The following is a 16,814-nucleotide window of genomic DNA, read 5'->3' as shown; positions in this document are numbered from 1 at the left end:
ACTAGTGAAAATTTCGAAATAGTACAGAAATTGTAATCGATAGTTTGTAATATATATTTTGTGAAAGTTTCTGATTATTATTTTTTTAATCCTCTTTTATTCATTTGATATATCAATTGTTTGAATATATACAGTGTTCGAAAAGAAGTTTAAAGAAATTATTTTTATGCAACGATGAACTGTTAAAATATTTCTTTAAATTAAGCATTGCTATTAATATTGAGTATCCTTAAAGTATCTTATTAAATATTTATTTTTTAAACTCTTTGCTTTGACACCTTTATATAAAAAATGATCAAAGGAATTTATTTATGGATCAAATAAAATAAAATTTAAAATGTTTCAAACTTAAATATGACAGATTTCTATGAAAATTTCTAACTGAACAAAGATGTGTAAATTGAGGGACGAAGGGTTTTCAATGAAAAGAATGATTCTGCTTCAAAGAAAATAAAATATATTGAGAAATAATTCAGCAGAATTATTTTCTACTTTCAGGTGCATCTCTCGTATATTTCCACCTTTCGAGTGTCGATTTCGGTCGACTTAGCTGTCATTAAATACGATTTCAGATGAGATTTTTTGTTACTTCCAGAGTTCTTTGAGATTTGATGAAGTTTCTCGAATCGATTCAAACATCGACGGTGGAATAACTTTTTCTATGATATTTTCTGTGACAAATATACTTAACAGGAAATAATATTTGATATCAAAGTATTCCTATCTCGATTAAAATATTAGTTAATATTTAAATAAATAAGCAAGAGACTGTAAAATTGTGGATGTGATCAAGATAAAATTTGTTATTACCAATTTAGTACTACTATGAAAGATACAATTTTTTTATTAATTCAAAGAACGCCATGTTTATTTTTGAGAACCTATGAAAGTAATATTAACGAACACTCTAAATTTATTTTATTGAAGAAAGTACTTCAATTATTAGCAGTTTTCTTAAAATTACTGCAGAATTTGAATTACTTTCCATGACAATTTATGAAATTCTAAACGTAGTCTTGCCTTTTACAATCTAATTGAAAGTCACTCAAGAAATTCCAAAATTATAATATTCTAGAACAGTATATAACCAATATTAATAATGTTTCAGTTTCAACTTCAACTATTAAATTTTAAATTTCTATTACACGAGATTCTACTTCGAGTTATAAATGTAATTAACAAAATGTTTTGAGAGGGACATCCATGTCAAATAATTATTTGTAAATGTTTTCAAGATGTACCTTACGATTGTACAATTTATTATTCTACACCCACAAATAAAATAATCTCTTTTTTGAGAAATTTTACCCATAAATTACTATCACATGACAGAATGTGTCGAAATTTCTGAGTCGTTGTCTCCATTATTATTTAATTTCAAGTTTCCTTATGTTTTCACCAATTTCTACCACCGTTTCGTTAAACTTCATTCTACCCGGTGTGCCGTGCTTCTGTACTTTCGTACACTAATTACGTCAACTTCCGTTCCATTATATTTCACGAATTCCATTTACTCGAAAGTTGCACACAGTTTCTGTTCGGTGTAGTTCTAATTATTATAATTGACCTGCACTGATATGCAACTAAATTACACGGATTGATTCGACGCAAAATGGCGTACAATCGGATCCACAATACACGCCCAATCGATAAACGTATTCGCCCAGGGAAAAGTCACCGAAGGAATTGAATACTGCATCGCGGCGAACCGATAAATTTTGCAACCGAGAACGGAATTCTAAAACGGTCCGAGGAAACTGCGTCGTTTATTTGCAACAGCACGGACCGATTTGGTTTCGCTTGCTCGCTAAAAGATCGCTGATTGCAGAAACGTGTGGCAATGTTTGGAGCAGGTAATCATACTAAACTGACAAATAAAATTAATCGATCGATAGAGGCCAAAATTGAATAAATGTTCCTTCTTCGCATCTAACAAAGAACAATTAATTTTAAAATACTGATATTTTTTAAATAAAACTTTTATGAGAGAATTATTCAGTAATTTTTATTTAACAATCTTAATTCACTTCTTCGAGGAAGTAAATTCAGTTATATTTCCGAAAGATTCTAAGTGGTTTTTTATTTCTTGATTTTTTTTAAATAAAATTCTTTTGAAAGGATTATTCAGTGAGTTTTTTTAGCAGCCTTAGTTTTCCTCTTCGAGGAAACAAATTCACGTATATTTCTAAAGGATTCCAAGAGTTCCTCATTTGTCGATTTTTTTTAAATAAAATTCTTTTAGGAGAATTATTCAGTAATTTTTTTTAGCAGTTTTAGTTCACTTCCTCGAGGAAAAAGATACACATATATTTCCAAAAGATTCCAGGAGTTCCTCATTTGTTGATTCTTTTTAAATAAAATTCTTTTGGCAGAATTATTCAGTAATTTTTTTTACCAGTCTTAATTCTCTTCTTCAAGGAAAAAGATTCACTTATACAGGGTGTTTGGCTACCCCTGGGAAAACTTTTAATGGGAGATTCTGGAGGCCAAAATGAGACGAAAATCAAGAATATCAATTTCTCGACTGAGGCTTCATTAAAAAGTTATTAATAAGTTAAATTAAAAAATTTCAAATCATACTAAAAAAATTATATTTATTTACACGGGTCAATTACAAGCATTTGTGGTGAATAGACATACCCCGAAATCCTACGCACTTTCAAGAAAAAAATTCCTCATAGAAAATATAATGTCTGACCATGAATGAATGATTCCCCTGAAATTTTATGTGTTTCAAATCGTTTTGAAAAAATTATTTTTAGTTGCTGGGGTCAATTATAATCATTTTTGGTCAATAGACATACCCCCGAAATCCGACCCACTTTCGCGAAAAAAATTCAGAAAGGTGGGCAAATTTTTCGACAAAATTGAAAAGTTTCATATCGTTCTGAAAAAATTATTTTCAGTTGCAGGGGCCAATTACAATCATATTTGGTCAGTAGACATACCCTCGAAATCCTAACCATTTTCGAGAAAAAAATTCCTTACTGAAAATCTAATGTGAGGTCAGAAATGTCACTCCAAAATTTCAAGCGTATCTTTAAAACGTCATAACTCCTGAACGAATTGGACGATTTTAATGTTTAAAAAAGCAAACTACGCGTATTTTGATGGAGAATACATAGAAATTCCAAAAATATTCGAAAAGTTGACTTTGACCCCGCAAAATGAGAAAAACCCCATAAAATTGGTCCCATTTTCAAACAGTAATATCTCTTACAATAGTGAATATATTTTAATGAAACTTTTTTCTGAAGCAGAGCTTAGGGGTATCTACAAAAAAGTATTAGACAACTTTTCTATAGAACGTCAAACAAAATTATTAAAAATTGGAAACGAATTTGTAAGAAAAATCGACAGGGGGTAGGTGCCTAAATTTCTCGGCGAAAAAAAAAAATTTCGAATCGTTCTAAAAATATTATTTCTAGGTTCTGAGGTCAAATACAACCACTTTTGGTGAATAGACATACTCTGAAATCCTACTCACTTTCTAGAAAAAAATTCAGTCCGGGCGGAAATTTAAACGTTAATAACTTTTTAACGAAGCCTACATCAACAAATTAATATTCTTGATTTTCGTCTTATTTTGGCCTCTAAAATCTTCCATTAAAATTTTTCCCAAGGGTAGTCGAACACCCTGTATTTCCAAAAGATTCCAGGAGTTATTTATTTGTCGATTTTTTTTTAAATGAAATTCTTTTGAGAGAATTATTCAGTAATTTTTTTTTTGCAATCTTCACTTCTTCGAGTAAACAAATTCACTTATATTTCCGAAAGATTTCCGAGAGTTCCTTATTTGTTGATTTTTAAAAAATTTTCAATTTAGAAAATTCAAATATATTTACGCGTGCATTTCCACGTCAGATTCAATAACTTTGATAAAAAGATAATCCAAAGATTCTTTTCGTGGAAATTGGAAAAGTTACATCCATCAGGCTGTCAACCAATAAAACATGTGCGACGGAAAGAGGAAAAATGTTCAAGTTTCCGGGAAGAATCGGATATCGATGGACTCGTTTCGCTTAACATCGAACTCGAACGTACAGCAGAGAAGTCGAAAGTGCAATGTTCATTGGGCAGTAATGTTTTATTTTCAAAAATAAAATTATTACGAAGTTATCATGCAGTTTATATTTATGTCCTTTTAAAATAAGATATATATGTATATATATATAATAATTTCGAAAGAAAATCTCGTATATTTCGATTTGTCAGCGTTCCAAAAATTTGAGAGACCATAAAGTCGAACTACTTCAAAACAATGATGTTTGTTGACGAAGATATCTTTTTTTTCCTATGTCAAAGTTTGAGTTTCGAATGAAACTACACTTTTTCGTTTTCGTTTACGAGTCAACTGAATACGCGGACACTGGCAGAAAAGCAAATAAAAGAAATCGCCATGAAATACTGGCTGCAGAGAGTTAAATATTTTCATGATTCGTCCGAGTTACGTTCTACAAGGACTAAAAAGAAATCCGAAGTCTCCTTTCACAGAAATTGGAACAGTTACATTTGTCAAAGAGTCAATCAATAAAACACGCGTGGCAGAAAGAGTAAAAACTTGAAAGATTTCTTGGAGAATAAATTGAATAAAATTCGAGGAGTAGATAAATGTCAGAAGCAGATGGCGGTACTAAAGAGAAGAAAAAAGGTGAACGTAAATCTGGCATGTAAAATATGTAACTAATCGACAAGATTGAACAGCTAAATATTTTTTCGATAGTTATAAAATTTATGTGAGAAGAAATAATCCAATCGAGTCTCCCATCGATCACTGGTTTTATTAAAAACTATATTTTCGGCAACATCGTCAAAGGTTCGACTCTCTTTGCTATATCGAAACTATAGAGGCTAGAGTTTCGTAGAATAAATTAGCTTATATGACGTTTTCAAATGCAAAATACGCTCTATCGTAAACTTATAAGGAGGTTTCGCTCAACAAATTATTATATCCAGAATTCATTCCAAAATTTTCTTAACAGATTATTATATGATCATGTAAATGTTCGTTGCTTCGCGTCAATAGTAAGTTGAAGCTTCTTGTGTATTCCAAAAATGTATTATTAGATTTTCTTTCTATCAACATTAGTTTCTTTATTTAAATTAAATCCAAATATTTTAATCTAAATTAATTTAGATAGCCCTATATTATTGAAGATGACTCTAAAATGGAAGTGGAGAATGTTCTGAATTAATATAAAATATAAGACAATAAAAAAATCGACTAAGAAACTACTATTTTTTTTTTGTTTTATAAAATATATTTTAAAATAAATATCATAAAAATCATTTGCAGACTTAATTTTCACACCATACTTATGATCAAAGAATTGTATATACAGGGTGTTCGGCCAAAATAAGACGAAAATCAAGAACATCAATTTCTTGACTGAGGCTTCATTAAAAAGTTATTAAGAAATTTTAAATCATTCTGAAAAAATTATTTTTCGTCGCGGGGGTCAATTACAATCATTTTTGGTCAATACACATAACCCCAAAATCCTACCTACTTTCGAGAAAAAAATTCCTTACCGAAAATATAATGTCTGACCAGGCGTGCATCTATTCTCCTTAAAATTTTCGATGAAAAAAAAAATCAAATCGTTCTGGAAAAATTATTTTCGGTTGCAAGGGTCAATTGCAATCATTTTTGGTGAATACACGTAACCCCGAAATCCTATCCACTTTCGAGAAAAAAATTCCTTATCGAAAATATAATGACTGACCAGGCGTACACCTATTCCCCTTAAAATTTTCAGTGAAAAAAAAATTCAAATCGTTCTGGAAAAATTATTTTCGGTTGCGGGGGTCAATTGCAATAATTTCTGGTGTATACACATACCCTCGAAATCTTACGTACTTTCGAGAAAAAAATTCAATACGCGCGGAACTTTAAACGTTAATAACTTCTTAACGAAGTCTCTATCAACAAATTGGTATTCTTGATTTTCGTGTTATTTTCGCCTCTAGAATCTCCCAGTTAATATTTAAATATTTCGTGACTCTTTATGTATTTTAATTATCTCTAAGAATTTTTTGTTATTATCATTAGATACATATTATCGATTGCTACAGAGAATGACTTGAATTACAAATGTTAGAAGCGAAAATAAATATTCTAAATATAGACTATAATGTTTCGTAATGATTATTTCCAACAAACGAGTATTTACACGAATAATTTTGAATTTCGTTAGACTACTGGGAAATGCTCTCCATCTTCTAGCTGCATAAATGTTCGATTGTATCGCAATGGCCAATTAGAAAATTAATATTCATGGTCGACCAATGTACACTACCCTCTATAAATCACTGGTTGAGTCCAGAGCTTCATCCTGCTTTGGAAATGTAAATTGCGATATGGATACTATTTTGAGGCGATTCTATTACCACATTTTGTCAGTTGCTTATTTTAAATTATTATTTATTATTACAATTCGTTGGTTATTTAAATGATCTCTGTAAGGGAACACGATGATATTTTATGGTAAAGAAAAACAAATGATACTTTACTATAGAGACTTGTATTAATTAAGAGGGAAAATAACGATTAGGAAACAAATAAAAAAATCGTCAGATGCTAGAGACAATCGTGTCGCCTCTCTCACCAACTGTTGTGAGATTATAGTTCCATAGTTAATTCAAATAAATAAATTATATTAATCCACTGAATGTCAATTAATTCTATCGATAATTTCCAAACGAACTTTTATATTAATGGGGAAAAGAGTATAAACCATTTGCCAATTTGATAAAATTCTTAAGTCGTCTGTAGCCTGACAATGATACTTTAACCTAAAACTCTTGAATCACCACCGATGATGCAATATTTAGTTAATAAAATAAACAAGCGAAACTTTATTAAAAAATTGCATCGAGCTCTATATAGGATATGATTTCAGTTTTCTGTACGATGTAAAAATTAAAAAGTTTTAATATCATTTCATGATGTCAATTCGTTCTTATTCCGTGTTTACCGAGTGTCCACTGAGTTATGGACGGAAGTGTATGTCGTGACATTTTTCGCAATACCTATTTTTGCTTTCATAGAATCGCGACCATGCCACGTACCGAGTTTTAGAAAAAATTGCTTCCGTAGTTGAGGAAAAGCGAAAAATATGTCGGATAGAAACATTTCCGACTAGTTGAACAGACATGGAAACTGCACTATCTATCTTAAGTTGTCAACCGTGTCTAACAGCATGAAATGCTTGACTCCCAAGGGGAGATACAGGGACTCAGACATTCCAAAAATAATAAAACACCGGTAATATAAATGGTGCCATGAGACACATATACGAAAAATATTAATTTTAATTGATATTAACACCGGAAAATAATGAATTTCTAATTCTCTAAATGAAATACAAATTCTGAATCATATTATAAGAAGTATATCCACCCACTAATTGTATTTATATAGTTGTTACTGATCTTAGTTGTATTTGCATCTTTAAACGTCATTTAAAAAAATATGTTATTTCGTTTTATTGTTAGATTTACTTTACAAGAATATATGTGATCCAGTGTTCAAAACTATTTTCACAAAAACGAATGAAGATATCAATTTCACTTTCCTGTTTTTAATTAAACGATCAAGACTGATTGTTTCATTTGCATCAAATTCTTTTTAGGTGACTAATAAGAGGAGAAAGTCTGTCATGAAATTTTTTAAACGAAGGGTAGTATTATTCTTTTGTTATTTGAATAGTTCTCATCAAACTGAATAAATATTTTTGGAAACTATAAACTTGGAATAAATATTTGAAGAATTATTTCTTAGAACCTTAATGTTTCATAATTGTTCCAATTTGATGGAATAATAGATTTAGTGAGTCAGAAATGTATGTTATTTTTTAAGTATTTTTAATCACCAAAAAATAATAGCAAGTTTCTGATGAATATCATAGAAACATAGTTCGTGAACACTATGAATGATAAGGAACCTAAATGAGAACCTCGCGGTACACCAGATGATGCATTAATTATTCTGTAGAAGGTATCTTTGACCGGAACAACTTGCGAACAGCCACAAAGGTAACAAGGTAACTGCCCATTCAATTTAAGACATTTCCATGTAATCCCATTGTCAGGCAGTTTCAAAGTAAGTAGGGTACTAACTGCTTTCTCTAGAATTGTGACTTTAGCAGTGTTAGAATGAAGGTGCTGAGATAGCAATGCAAACTTGCATTATCAAAATATAATTTGTCCCCCAAAATGAAATTAATGTACCATTTTGAAGAGCTTCTTAAGCATCTGGTCACTACATTACTCTATATGGGATGTTCGACCCTGGGAAAAATTTTAATGGGAAATTCTAGACGACAAAATAAGACGAAAATCAAGAATACCAATTTGTTGATTGAGGTTTCGTTAAAAAGTTATTAACGTTCAAAGTTCCGCCTGTAGAACGGCAATTTGTTCACCTTCTGAATTTTTTTCTCGAAAGTGCGTAGGATTTCGGGAGTATGGCTGTTCACCAAAATTTATTGTAATTGACCCCTCTAACTGAAAATAATTTTTTTAGAACGATTTGAAAGTTTTCAATTTTCAGGGTAACAGACAGTTATGGTCAGACATTATATCTTTAATAATGAATTTTTTTCTCGAAAATGCGCAGAATTTCGGGGGTATGTCTATTGACCAAAAATAATTGTAATTGACCCCTGCAATCAAAAATAATTTTTTTAGAAAGATTTTAAATTTGTAATTTAATTTTTTATAACTTTTCAACAAAGCCTTAGTCAAGAAATTGATATTCTTGATTTTCGTCTTATTTTGGCCTGTAGAATCTCCCAGCAGTGGCCGAACACCCTGTATATGTTTAATTAACTTAGATTTTCTAGATCAAAGCAAATATGAAATTACACAATATCAATCATAGATCTCTGAAAAGTTGTGACATTATATCATTTATAATGACTCCATGTTTCATCCTGATTTTATTTAACCTTCTTAGGAGTCTTAAAATTCTTTAAAAGTCACATTGCATTTTCTTTTTCTTATCACGTTTATTTTATTGAATTCTATTTTATTTTGAAGCTTTAAAAAAATTCTATGGACCATGAACAAGTCCCTAAATACCTTTTCTCGTAACACGTTAGTGCATACAACATAAAATAATCTCAAAAGAAATTAAAATTGCTCTTAATAAAAAAAAAAACAATTCGATTAAATTTATTCATACCAGACGCTATTGTACCATTTCTGATAGTGAAATATTGAATTCTAGAAATCGATATAATATTGATCCAAAAACCCCAGCGTAGTTGGAAGACGAAACAATATTTAAAATTCCATTTCCTATCTCTTTGCATTCTTCTCTCTTGTTCGCGATCGTCGCGTTCGTTTTCACTCCGAGCGTGTTTCTATTTTTCTACTCACGGAGAGAAAGTAGCGAATCTATTGTCCCTAAATCAGCGTACGAACGCGATTGGAGGAACGACAGCGCCTCTCTACGTTCCAATTTTTCCACGAGGAAACGCGATTGCACTTCTCGACCCGAGTCCCCAATCCCGAACCTTCCCGAGGAGATTCAATTTCGAACAACTGTCCGATATTCTGAACCCGAATACGTCGAACATGGTCAGGTTGAATACGTTCAAAGAAGACTCGATGATCCCACGTACCTGAATTCGGTTGTCCTTTGCTGTTGGGCCGCGCTGACGGTGCTCCGTCCCTGGCCTCCACCTCCAGTGCGTACGCTCCTTGCTTTTCACGATCGAACATCACTTTCGTAAAGATCTCACCGGTTTCTCTCTTGATTTCGAAGTAATCTTTTCCCTCGTTCCTATCACTGTTCACGACATAATAAGTCACCTGAAACAGAAATCGAGCACACTGTGATGTCACGTGCTCTTAAATAATCCAAACTCGATCATTGTTAAAAGCAAACGGACGATAAATATTCAAATTTAATTTACTGATAGAGAGAAATAAAGAGAAGAGTTCATTTTGTTAAAGGAATTGCGTTTTTGTACCTTTTCTATATACCTTCATTTTTTTTCTTAATTAAAGGGGTATTTTAATCTGGATTATTTTTGGTCTTTTTAGAAATTTTTTTGCAATATAGTATAAGTTCCTTCACTTCGACATTTTGCATAGATATTTATTTATGCTTTACGAATGTTCACAATTTTTTTCAAGTGAAAATAATCGTAAGATTACTTTTTAAAAGAAATTATTCTACTTGACTGACACGATTCCAATTATTTTTTAATTTCAAATATAATTCATTCAATTTTCATTATTTTCACTTGAAAAAAATTATGGACATTCGTAAAGGATAAATAAATATGTACGCAAAATGCTGAAATTAAGAAAATTATACTTCTTTTATAAAAAAATCCCTAGAAATACCAGAGTAGAATACCCTTTAAGACTAAAAGTAAAAAATAGCATTTTAAATGTGTAATAGAAATTTAGAAATATGAAATACTCGAATAAGAAAATAAATCAGGAATAATTTTGTTGATTTAGGAAGACGTGAGGGAGTGAGAAACAGAGGATAATGGTAATCAAGTTGTTCTAATTTACGGACTACCATTTGTTATACTTCTCTTCCTTCGCCTTTTATAGGTATTATAAAAACCTTCATTAGGTATTTAGAAAGATAAATAGATAGTCAGACATTTATTCGCCAGAGATAATAAGAAGATGGGAGTATGGACAGAATCGATTAATCTTTGCTTAATGGCCTGAGCTTCACGAAGACTAACTAAAACGTCCAACTCGATACAATTCGCAATTCTTTCGACTGATCCTTCTCTCTTCCTTTAATACGTTTCGTACCGGAAATGGGTAAAATTTTATTCGAACAATGGACGAAGAATAAAACCAATATATAGCAATTTATTTGTAAGGTTGACTCGTTTCGAACATTTAATCTTTTTGTTCATTTTATGATTCCATTCAACAGTTGTGAATCTCCTATTCATAGTTCAAAAGTTAATAAAAATCAAATAGATCGATATATTTGTGAATTTTTTTCAACCATTTCTGAAAAGAAATGTATCGAAATAGAATATTTTCGTGTGAGAAAATTAATTTAAAAAATTCAGAAAAGTTATCTACTTGTGTTAGTATTTCTAAGTATTAATGGTAGTATGATAGTATCTGCTTTATATTTTAATAACTTATAATCAGTGACAAGGAAGTGGATTTGATAAAAAGAATCTATTACTAAAATTTTTGAAAAGAATAAATATTTGCTCGTTCGAAAAAAAGGTATTATAAACTGACCTCTTTTGAAATAGTAAGCAAGCAAAAGAAGCAATAAGTTATAATGAGAGTTGAGTAAAGAAAGGGATTTAAAAAATTGAAAAATAGAACGTAAACTATAACAAAAAATAAAATACTCGCGAAAGAGTGCATCGTTAATCCGGAACTCGATAGGATTTTTCGCATAAACGAGAGAGCATTAATAACCGTAATACATCTTCGAATTTCCATTAAACTGAGGCTTCTGAAGCAATAAGTTCGAAATAAAAAAAATATTTTGCGCCCATTAAAAATATTTTATAAAAATATTTATAATATAAATATTATGCATTTTTCCTCCTGTCATATACGTTTTAATCGGAACAAAAAGTAACTATCTGCATTCGAGGGGCTCTTTTAAAACTGAAGAAAAAGAAAACACGCGTTGCTTTCCATCGATTGCGTGTAATTTTTGTACAAATGAAAATCCATCGAAATGCACTGGAAACAGGACACAAAAGGATTGGAACCGTAGAAAAAAAAAATGGAGAAAAATTTAAATATAGAAATTGCAAAAAAAGAAATCTGTTAAAAGTGCAGCGAACATACGACGTATCGAGAGTATATTCGAAATTAAATTCGACGTTATTTGATGGAATGATGATAATGATAATATCGATGGCAACATCAATTAAATTAATTAAAAGGGAGTACTCTATTAATAATACATGCTATTGAGTAGTAATTATGAACATAGATGATGACATTAACGATCGAATTTCCAACAGACGGGGGCGATGAAAACTTTAAACCGGAAATCGATTGATTAATCGATTACTGCACGATTATGAATTACAGTCCAACTACTGGAACGTTAGCAATCAACGAGAACTAATTCGAAATACAGATAACAAGTGTGTAACGAAGTAACAATATTTAAATTTACGCTTAATATTGTTTCTATTTAATATGAAACTTACACAGAAATGTTCTTCGTTTCGTATGTAGCTTGAAAATTCTTCCTTATCTCTCTTTATTAATAATTTATCGTGTCACTTTCGACGAACAATATAGGTAACCAATTTGATAAATCATTTACTTATTATTCATTGGCAATATTACCTATTTAGTATTAGTAAATAACCATAAAATTTAGTATCATACGAATAATACCAAAAAATACTACAGAATCGAATAAAATAATAATAACTTCACGACTTTTCCTATAGTATGCGTACAATGAATTTTACAATATTCACTTCTATTCTTATTGTTTGTTTTCTGAGAAAAATATGTAATCTGACCGGTTGAATGATTTATATTTGAACTGGACAAAATTTGGTATCAAATTCTGGGTAGCTCCCGACGTAAGTAGGAAATATATGTATAGCAAACACGAAAGGAAAGAATTTTCAGTTTCCACTGTCCTAGAATAGTCTAACAATGCGTATTAAAAATACTAAAAGTTCAGACCCGTGCAGTTCCAAAACTACTAGTGTTTTATTAATTATTGAGGCATTGTTAGAAGCGGCAAAGCCTCCCCTTTAAAATGGTTTTTGGTTTTTGTCGATCGGACTTTCCGTTTTCGAGATATCGCAATTTATGTAAAAGGTAATTTTTAAAATTCCGCTCTTCACCTTAGAAAATGCTATTAACGAGCATTAAAAATACTGAATGTTTAGACGCGTGCAGTTCCGAAACTACTAGTGTTTTATTAATTATTGAAGCATTATTAGAAGCGGCAAAGCCTCTCCTTTAAAGTGGGTTTTGGTTTTTGTCGATCGGACTTTTCGTTTTCGAGATATCGCAATTTATGTAAAAGGTAATTTTTAAAATTCCGCTCTTCACCTTAGAAAATGCTATTAACGCGCGTTAAAAATACTGAAAGTTTAGACGCGTACAATTCCGAAACTATTAGTGTTTTATTAATTATTGAGGCATTGTTAGAAGCGGCAAAGCTTCCTCTTTCAAATGGCTTTTGGTTCTTGTCGATCGGACTTGCCGTTTCGGAGATATCGCAATTTATGTAAAAGGTAATTTTTTTAATTCGATTATCTCTGTCTTCGTCTAGCGGAGTCGGACCTCCTTGTCGCACGTGCGTGGCGCTGACCTACCTCGCGTACGTGACTGTCGTGACCCAGTTCCGGCGTAGTATTTCCAAGAATTTACTACGCACTACTGTCTACGCGCGCGAGATGAATGAACTCGCGCGAACGCAACGACGAAACGTAAACAAACCCTATCTCCGAAACTAGCCGAAATCACCGCATCGACGCGAAACTAAAATCGCTATATCTCCGGAACTAATGAAGCTATCGACTCGTACAAACGCTCATTTTAAAGGGCATTTCATCCCCTATCCGATGAGCATATCAACTATTATTATTTATGCTGTCTTCTATGTTTATTTTAACATTTACTTTGACTCTACATACCCAAAGAAGTTTCAGTAATTCCTACTGATCGTACGACTAGTGTACGATAAAACTGGACCATAAATTGTTTATTTAATTGAAAATTAATTTAAATACAGGATGTTTACGTAATTATTAGCCAGCACTTTTTCTTAAATAGTTGTTTTCTCTTTTCATCTATTCGATGAAAATTAAAAAATTTTTTAACATTAAAGAGAAGGATATCTTACGAATAAACATCAAAACGCAATTTTCTATACATGTAATGGAAAAATTAGAAGTACGTTGTCTCGTAAAAGGGAAAAAGAAAGTCATTTGACCGATGATGGTAGGAATGGATATACATGAAGTGCCGGTAGGTTTGGCGTTAAATCACGAACTGATTACGAAAGCAATAAGTTTGCGAATTAAATCGCGTAGATTAAAACGCGTGACGTGGGCGACATTTGCACGGCTCGAACCTCGACCGAAATATATCAAAGATGGCGGGAAGGTTCATTAAAATGTTCTACGCCTCGAGTAACGAACGTTCTTTAGGCCTGTCGACCCTATTTCGTTCGTACTCGGTATAAGTTTTCGCGTTAAGGATCTTAGCGACGACGTGGAACGATCTGTCGAAGGACGAGGCGAAACTGTCGAGAAAATTTAAAGATGTCTAGTCGCTTCTCTTACATTCTGAACGCGTTAAATGTATAATGATCATTTCAAACTTATCATGCATCTTTAATCTAACGTTAAATGGTGTTACAAGACCTCGTCAAGCACATCAATAGTAATTAATAACAATAAACATCTCGTGTAATTGGGTTACTGAAAACCGTGAATCATTAAACTCTAAAAGAGACTCTAAAAATGATGTTTCTAAATTTTAAATTATATTAATTGAAAAAGAAATAAAATAATATTAATTTATTTATTATAATAAAAATATTATATACATTAATGGATGAATATATTTTGTTTATATATATATAATAATTTTAATCAGATCTAAAACTTTATCTTTAAATTGTTATATTTCACAAGATTAATTGATGATAATACGTACAAACACGCATAATAAGCATATTTATACGAACCTTGTGAAACTTAAACTCCAAGACGATATAACAAACACTAAATACAAGTAAGAGAAATTTTTTTTAACGATTCAAACGCGAAAGTAATAAGAGAAGCATTATTTTTAATACCGCTGGATGCCCGCATTAAACAGACAACGACGGTGAATAAATATTCGTTTACGGAAAGTGTCGTTAACGTTCACGCGCGACTGGTTATTTAAAATGACACTGTACGACGTTTAAAATTATGCTGCAGCGAGGCGGGCGCGATTAAATTTAATTGTAGTATTTTACGGCGTGACGGTGTTACACGGCGCAAGAAAGTTACACGGTGTTTCCATCACGACCGCGACTTCGACAAACACAATTTCACTGCGCGAAATTAACAAAGTTCGCTCGGAATAATATATCCGTTTAACCGAACGCAACTATGATAGTTATTAGGCGAAGCTGAACAGCACTAGCGCCGTTCGTGTCGATTCCAATCGAGAGTTTAATCGTAAAGCATTCGTAGCAATATGTTTCGAGCTCCCTAAATTCGTTATGCGCCCTCCGAAAGCAAATTAAGAGCAATTCATCCATAAAAATTCCAAAGTTTACTATATCTTTCGTTATTTATTTCAAATAATTTTCTCTACTCCCCGACGTACGGCTGTAGCTATGTATAAAAATATTCAGCCACGTGATTCCTCTAAAACAATATTATTACAATTTTTGTACATAGGTCAGTAAACCATAACATTACTTGAACTTCTATAATACCCAGAATATGAGGATTAATATCAAACATTCAAATTATTAGGTCGTTCCATAAATTCGTGGCGAGTTTTGTGATAAACGGATAAACATTCGTTAAACTTTCTATATTATGATTTATTATTTTGTGCAGTGTAAGTTTAACATAATACATAAAACGTAAGCAACATTTTCTGCATTGAATGTTAAATAAAGATTAGAAATTGAATATCGGAATAAATTATTATAAATACTGTTAATTGTGCCGATGTCGCTAATAACCAAGTTGTTGATGCGACGTTAAACCATTAAATAAAAAAAAACAAACTAACTGGAAATTATTTGACAACTATATTTCAAAATAAATATAAGAAATAGTATAAATTATAATAGTCGGTATATTAATCGAATAGAAAAATGAGGAGCTCCTTAAAATGAAATTTGTTTCAAGTCGATAGCGATATAAGGCTTCGAAGCATTTATTTTTCGAATTATCCCTTCCTTTAAATTACGATATCTCAGAAATCATTTCAAAAGGGAAGAGTTTGCCGCTTCTAATGAAGATTCAGTTATGAAATAAAATTATAATAAAAATAATTAACAAAATTATTATAAGAGGGACGAGAAGATAGTGGAAATTGAAAATTTACTCCTTGTTTTGCATCAAAATTTCTTAAAAGACAATTGCAAATTATATGTAGTACGATTTTATTATTCTCCACGTAAAAGTTCGAAGATTTTAAACATCAGATAACTGAAAATTTATACATTATATCGTGCGTGGCATTGTATATTGCTTTGAAAATGACTTTTCTCGTCTGCGGTTAAATTAAAACATCGTTATCAAAATCAAGTTACCGTTTCCTTCGAAATTTCTTTCGAGTTAATACCTGATTATCGATCTCCAATACTTCTTCCGGTATCTCATACATTTTACACGAATATAAATCCCCGGGTTCAATTTATTTCAACCGTTTTCTCATAAAAATGATCAGAATCTCCGAAATGAATTTGTACGATAAGATATAATATTGAAATAATTCGCCTCTGGGAAGCATGTACGTAAAATCTGATCAGTTACGAGTAAAATAATTTCAGTTGACAATTAATATCGTTTCTTAGATTAGATCGTTAAGGATAAAATAGTACAAGATTTAGGAATTTGTACTTTTAAAGTATAAAATTCGTAAAGATAGTAATATGACATTTTAAACGACAAAAGGGCTGTAACTTTTGAGCAATAAGAACAAAACTGATGATCTTTAATAAACGATTGTGGCATGGAACCAATAAATTGACTATCAAATTGATTACCTTCGCAAAGTCGCTGTCGGTATCTTTCAATTTTTTTATAGATTTTTTTTATAGAACATTACTTTGATCATAAAACGATATTTCACATCGA

The 16,814-nt window shown here is 31.2% G+C and overlaps 1 protein-coding gene across 5 annotated transcripts in view; it reads right to left on the bottom strand.

Annotated features, from left to right (window-relative positions):
- LOC143345127 (neural-cadherin) overlaps positions 1-16,814 on the bottom strand; it is a 354,511-nt gene that overhangs the window by 245,469 nt on the left and 92,228 nt on the right. For all 5 annotated transcript variants that reach the window (XM_076772006.1, XM_076771962.1, XM_076771979.1 and 2 more), the window contains one exon: positions 9,630-9,819. In XM_076772006.1, coding sequence (XP_076628121.1) covers positions 9,630-9,819 — 190 coding nt within the window. The remainder of the gene's footprint in view (positions 1-9,629; positions 9,820-16,814) is intronic.

The sequence above is a fragment of the Colletes latitarsis genome, chromosome 1 (assembly GCF_051014445.1).
Source record: "Colletes latitarsis isolate SP2378_abdomen chromosome 1, iyColLati1, whole genome shotgun sequence".
Taxonomy (NCBI): domain Eukaryota; kingdom Metazoa; phylum Arthropoda; class Insecta; order Hymenoptera; family Colletidae; genus Colletes; species Colletes latitarsis.
Note: the sequence above shows the minus strand (reverse complement) of the source record. Positions and strands in the feature narration are given on the sequence as shown.